This window comes from Centropristis striata, chromosome 20 (genome assembly GCF_030273125.1).
Source record: "Centropristis striata isolate RG_2023a ecotype Rhode Island chromosome 20, C.striata_1.0, whole genome shotgun sequence".
NCBI lineage: Eukaryota > Metazoa > Chordata > Actinopteri > Perciformes > Serranidae > Centropristis > Centropristis striata.
The window spans coordinates 25,693,832-25,700,187 of NC_081536.1; the positions used below are offsets into that span (position 1 = coordinate 25,693,832).

The 6,356-nt window shown below is 43.3% G+C and overlaps 1 protein-coding gene across 2 annotated transcripts in view; it reads left to right on the forward strand.

The window, feature by feature from the left end:
- The first annotated feature begins 5,379 nt into the window (after nucleotides 1–5,379).
- Nucleotides 5,380–6,356, forward strand: part of fgf8a (fibroblast growth factor 8a) — a 5,642-nt gene continuing 4,665 nt past the window's right edge. For both annotated transcript variants that reach the window (XM_059359423.1, XM_059359424.1), the window contains exons 1-2: nucleotides 5,380–5,772; nucleotides 5,873–5,909. In XM_059359423.1, coding sequence (XP_059215406.1) covers nucleotides 5,741–5,772; nucleotides 5,873–5,909 — 69 coding nt within the window. In that variant the 5' untranslated portion in view covers nucleotides 5,380–5,740. The remainder of the gene's footprint in view (nucleotides 5,773–5,872; nucleotides 5,910–6,356) is intronic.

Consider the following 6,356-nt stretch of genomic DNA (forward strand, 5'->3'; position numbering starts at 1 on the left):
CACCTGTTCCCACCTGGTTAACCTGTTCCTCCTCCAACAGTAAGCAAGTCTAATGTCTAGTAAACTACTTTAAATGCACCTGTAGACACAAGGTACATGATGTAGTCCTGCACACATTCACACACAGAATATTCTTGTTGCCTGAAATTAAAATTTTTGAGATAGTAACAATTTAATTATTGTTCACCGAAAGGCTGTGTGTATGGTAACTGGTTTCAATTCCCATATGCAATTTAATAAATTAATTAGCAAAAGTGACCAGTTGTCTATTGGAGTAGACAAATAAACTTAAAACTAAACACACTTTTTTAAAACTCCACAACCTACAAGGGTATTTATCAGAAAACTTCATCACATACTTGAATTCCCCACTGTAATGACTGACCAGCCATATTTGAAAGAAAGATACAGCAGAGCCAGGGAATCCCCTGGATTTGTCATAGTGTGTGCGTGCGTGCGCGCGTGCGTGTGTGTGTCTGTACGTTTACTTGATAGCTGGATGTCATGTTGAATACAGACCAAAAATCCTGTCTTTATTACCAGAGGTTACTACAGGTCAGCACTTAACAGAAACAGCCTCAGACAGCTGAACATGTAGGAGGGAAATGCTCTGTAGAATCCTCTCCTGCAAACAGTTTCACTGTAAAACCAAGGTGTCAGAGCGGAGGCAAACAGGGGCTGCTGCTCAAGCCTCTGTGCTGAGTTTAAGTGCTCATATGGAATGGGCATTACTAGCATGTGTTCCTTGAAGGAGGGTATATTTGGTCAAACCCGGCAGGGCAATCAAAGACAAACTGGATTTGAGATTTGAAATGTCAGTTCATAAATGTCTCTCTCTCTCTCTCTCTCTCTCTCTCTCTCTCTCTCTCTCTCTCTCTCTCTCTCTCTCTCTCTCTCTCTCCTTCCAGATGGATAAACGGTTGAAGCACACACACCTAATGACTGGGGCCTGAGAAAGTGACTGGAGGACTACAGAATTACTTAAAAACTCATGGCTCGGCTCTGTCTATGATTTGTATGGTTCTAGTGGTTTTTGAAGCAGAACAGAGCGTTACTAATGAGAGTACACAACGTGTTGATGTGACACTGACACTGGATGACCTGTCTTTAGATTTACAGTTTACCTTCACTGCTACATACTGTTTTAGTACAACCCAATTGCCACTTGGCTGGACACTGTAAAAAACAAATAAAACAGAACACATTAAATTCAGAATTCAGGGCGTATATTTACAAAAACAAACACTTATCAGTTGGAACATTAAATATGTTGTCTTTGTACAGTTTTCAGTTATACACATCAAAAAGGATTAGCAAATGATCCTATTTTCTTTCTTTTTTTGTCTCAGACAACATCCCAATGTTTTTTAAATCAGGCTTATACTTTTTTTCAGGTTATAATATTTCATGCTACAGAATATGATGTTTCATGATTCTTATTTTCCTTGGCGGTATTTTCATGGTAATGAGGGATTACTTTCATTATAACTACTTATATTACTTACAACTCAGTATAATGAATCACTTTGCATGCCAGTGCATAAAAAGAATAACTAATGAAAGTGGTCAGTATGTTGATTCACAGATACTTATGAACTAATCATTACATAATGATTAATTCCAGTCTGTTCTATAGTCACCTCTCAGTATCTGCTATATACACTATATACATATTCATAGTGTCAATTCAGTCATGATTTGTTAAATATCAGCTCAGTCCTGATAAAATTCCTTACTTGTTATTTTGTAACTGATTAATTTGAATGCTATGTCCTGTGTATTGAAGTTTTACTGATACCTTTGGGATTTCCCCCTGCCGCTCAGTAACTCAGTGCCTCCAGCTATTCCAGTGAGGGGAAATGGGCAGTGCGGAAGCAGTTTTAATCGCGTCAGTAGGGGTATGAAGCAGTTGCCACCTACATGAACACAAACAGATTTTGCTCTTCCGCTCAGGGGCAGTAACCCCCCAGCGACAAGCGCTTTTTAAAATACGCTTTGCTTCTGTGGGAAAGCTCTTACAAGTGGGTGGTTGTCAGGGCATTTATCGCACTTGGTGTGTAAGCAGCTTTACATCTTCACTTCAAAGACAAATTATTTTACTGTATTGTCTTTGACGACAATATAAAACATGCTACAGGTCATTAACTCAGTGTGAATCTACTTTCATTTCAAATGAATTCTGTTCCTGTTGTATATTTTCAGTTTAGAGTTCCAGATTTATATTTTAGCAGACCTCCCAGCATGCACTGCTTGAAATTAAAAACCCTTTGTTTAGTAGTTTCAAGAAATAATACTTGATGGATACTTGCTGTGTGGCACAAAGCAAAGTTCAGCCATAATTATTTTCTTGCAAGTACAAGCAATTGGCTTTTAAAGGTATTGTAGCCAGCACTGAGTAATGCAAATTAAAACACTTGTGTCTGCCTGGCAGAAAACGGCCCTTGGATCACGTTTGCTCTGGGGGTCATCACATCTCTGCCACTGTACCCTGACTACTTCTTCTGTCTGTATGATGTGGGCATTAAGTGGCACACATCCATGTGCCACTTAAGGGCGGAGCTTAATGCAGCCAATCTGAAGTAGAACAGAGGGAAGTGGGAAAAGAGGAAAGCACATTGCTAGGCAGTGCTCCTGCTGGTTGACGACCAAAGGACATAAGAAATGATGCTCTGAATCAGTCTTTGACTGTCCAATAGTCTGCCTTATGATCACTGTTTATATGTAATGAGACTGCAGAGACACACGACTGTTAGGGAGAGACCTGGGGAAAGTGTGATGTAGACTTTTCACCATTCAGAACAGGTAGAAACTCTGTAGATGTGGTCACACAAACAAGTTCACATTACACATTAGCTTACTGAGAAACTAAAGCCCACCTCAGCTTAACAAGGTGAGGGGAAGAGAGAGAAATGATGGAGAGAGGAGGAAGAGCAAAAGGAGGAGCGGAGATGGCAGATGGCTGCACTTTGGAATGCACAGCAGAAATGATGGGGAGAGAGTGAGAAGGGGAACTGAAGAGAGGAGTTCATAGGTGAAAAAGAGAATGATATTTATTGGAAGTAGAACAGTGCAGAAGTTCAATGGGAGTACATTTCTTCTGAAAGAAATAATTCCACTGAAAACTGTTTTCTGTGTCCTGTGGGAGAGACACAGACATGTTGCGGTTTCTCAATTTTGTGAGCGGCACAAACTAAAGTCCAGGCACCTGTTGTACTGTGGTGGAGGCAGAAAGCTCAAAGGATGCTGTCAAGTTTACATCTTTTCCTTTCCACCGTCAGAGCAGACGGCAGTTTCATTCAGTTTCACTGTCAAAGTCACTTTAAACAGTCGATCACAGCCATGATGTCAGCTTTGATTTCTAGCAGTTACATTATTGTTATATGGTCCTGCAGCACAGACTCCATGTTGCAATGCAGTACCATATAGCCATCATGGAACTTTAAAAAAGGATATGGATGGCTTATCTGCTAAATGATTTCAGAGTATACCAAATGAATGGAAACCAATGGATGCCAACAATCTAAAACTGAATTAATTTAATGTAAAGCATTAATAGTTGGTGGTAAATGGCCAAAACATGCACATTTCTTGCGTAAAGGTATTTTGAGCAGCATCACTGAAATCAGAAAGAGAAAACTATAACTAAATGTTGTTAAACATAAAATCGTTTTTTAATGTAGTTTGGGCATAAAAATATATTTTTCATAACCCCACAATGGTGGAGATCTGCTCATGAGTGGAAGAGCAGTAGAGAGGGAGTAGGAGCAGAGGGGGAAGGGTGTTTGCCACCCAGCAGGGCTGCTGATGGATGCAGGGCTCCTGGGGTTAAGGGGAGGGCAGCCCGGTCCTGAGCCAGGTTACAGAGTGGCAGTTACCTGCCGATCATCACGCATGCACGCACGCACGCACACACACACCAACAGAAACGGAGAAATAAACCGTGTGAATATATGAAGCCTCTCAGTGCAGCAGACAGTGTGTAATATAGACAGTTTCTCTTTACAAACATCATATTACACCAGCAAGGACACAGGGGACAACTGATTGAGCTTCCATTTCGCCATGCCCTTTGGAGCGCCTCCTGGTGGCTGAGCCCTGCGTGACAGGCTGAGAGTGAGACCTCGTTCTTTAATGGGCTGTGTCACACGTCAGGTAATTGATTTCCCCTGATATGCCCAAACATCATGTGAACACTATTTACAGATAATTCTGCAGCCTTTCAATCCCTCATAGAGAAACCTTGTCTGGCTTCATACCTGCTGACCTGCACCTTCTGTGTCTTTGAGTAGTGTAGTGTGAGTACTGATTTAACACTACAAACAGCACCATCAGGCTGTTGATTTAATGACACCTTAAATCATGTTTATTATTCAGTCCGTGTTGAGTTTCTGTGTCCTTGCTTGTTGTGGCCGATACTGGCACTAGCACTGTTATTAACAATCAATAAAGTCTAACTGATAATGATCGCCTTCAGTGGCTCTTCTATGGTGAAAGGGCGCGGTTTGCTGATAATTAATGTGGCGCATCTCTTATGTCAAAACAATATGGGCCTATTTGATGTCTGTGAGGCTGTGAGGTGTGAATGTCTAACATTCGTCCACACTGCTGTCTGCTCCGTCTAAATAAATTAATATTTTCTTTCTTAATCAATCCAATGTATCCATGTGTCCTTCAAAGCCCATTTTGTTTCTTTACTCCAATTCAACATTTATCTTCTCTTTTTTTGTGGTGGTGGTGGTGGTGATGGTGTGTGTGTGTGTGTGTGTGTGTGTGTGGAGGGGGGGGGGGGTAAAAACGCTAATCGCCTGTAATCCTTTTAAAATGTCTCACACTTTGCTCTGTCAATACACATAGCGCACGAGCGCATCCCAAACTGAAGAGCAGAGTATTAATGGACATGGGCAGAGAGGAGGGATGAGCAGCAGGTCTGCTGTGGTTCATTCATCACAACACAGCTGTGTATCAGCATTTTCTATTTTAGTGTGTTTTACAGACTTGTGGTGCGCGCGGGGCAGCCCGGGCTCCTCCTTGCCCCTTCCTCCCTCCGTGTGGACCGCTCCTCAGGTAGAGATGTTTTAAATCAAGGGGGGAGGGAGGAGAGAGTGGGGCTGGGGCTGTCCGCTTTTGTTCTGCAGAAAAAGGGGGCTTGTTCTTAGCAGACCAGCCTGCCATTTTAACCGGGGGTGTTTGAGCGCCGATCGAGAGGCTTGACATAGGAGCGGTGTGGGATGGGATCAGAGAGAGGAGAGAAGGAGCGTCCTGCCTGCAGTCCTGCCACAACCGAGCGGAGCAGCAGCATCGACCCACTGCGAGAGCACCTCTACAGCGGGATCACACACACCTGAAGGCCGCAGAGGACCAGGATTACAAACCGACAGGAATAGACTGACAGTTTGTGAAAACCCTCCACTGCTTTTTCCAAAACTTCACCGCACAGCTTCACTTTTGCAAGTGCACTTAGACTTTGTGCAGCTTTCTGACAGAAGCAGGTCTTGATTTCAACCAGTCACTGCACTTCGCCGATGTGAGTTATGTTAGTGATGTTATGGACATTTATCTGAAGAGGAATGTGCCCGCTGTGCATGCACGAGCCTCTCTGTCAGCAGCTCGGACCTCTGTGTGGATTTCGGTGAAATCTTTGGACTTGAGTGTTAGATTTGAATCGAGATAACCTGGACGTTGCAGCTCCAGGAGGATCCTGGTGAGAATTTACTGGAAGAGCTTTTCTCCCTCATCCAACATGCGAGCCATCCCCTCCAGACTCAGTTATCTGTGAGTGCCTTTCTTCCATCACTTCCACTTTTACGCACTGTTAATGCTCATGCCCACAGCTCCGAAGTAACTTAACGCATGTTATTCTTCCTCGTTGCAGGTGTCTACACTTATTTGCGTTTTGCTACTATGCTCAGGTTTGTCACTGCTTTCGTTTCTTCTCATATTTATGCTTTTGAGTGTTATTGTTCTATGTTTAATGCTTAAATCAAAAAAATTAAACAACGTGATGAAGTAGTAGTCAAAGCTTATGATGCATGGTACAATAACAGCGAGAGGAGGAAAGGTAAAGGATCAACATAACATAATGTAACACAGAAATATCGGATGGCGCCGGGCAGCGGGGCGCACGGCCTGCTGGCAGGTTCCTGATGAACATACCGGCCCTGGCACAGGACGCGCGGGCACAGACGGGGCATCGGGGCAGTGGGAAAGTCTTGTGAAAAATGTCATGGGGTTCAAAGTTAGCATGGCCGGTGTTTTCGTCAGCAGTAGTCATTCCATCACAGTGGAGCTGGTGGAGAGAGAAATCCCGGTCAGACCCCTTTTAGGCTTCGAGCTGTGGCGCACGCTCTCCTGTACGC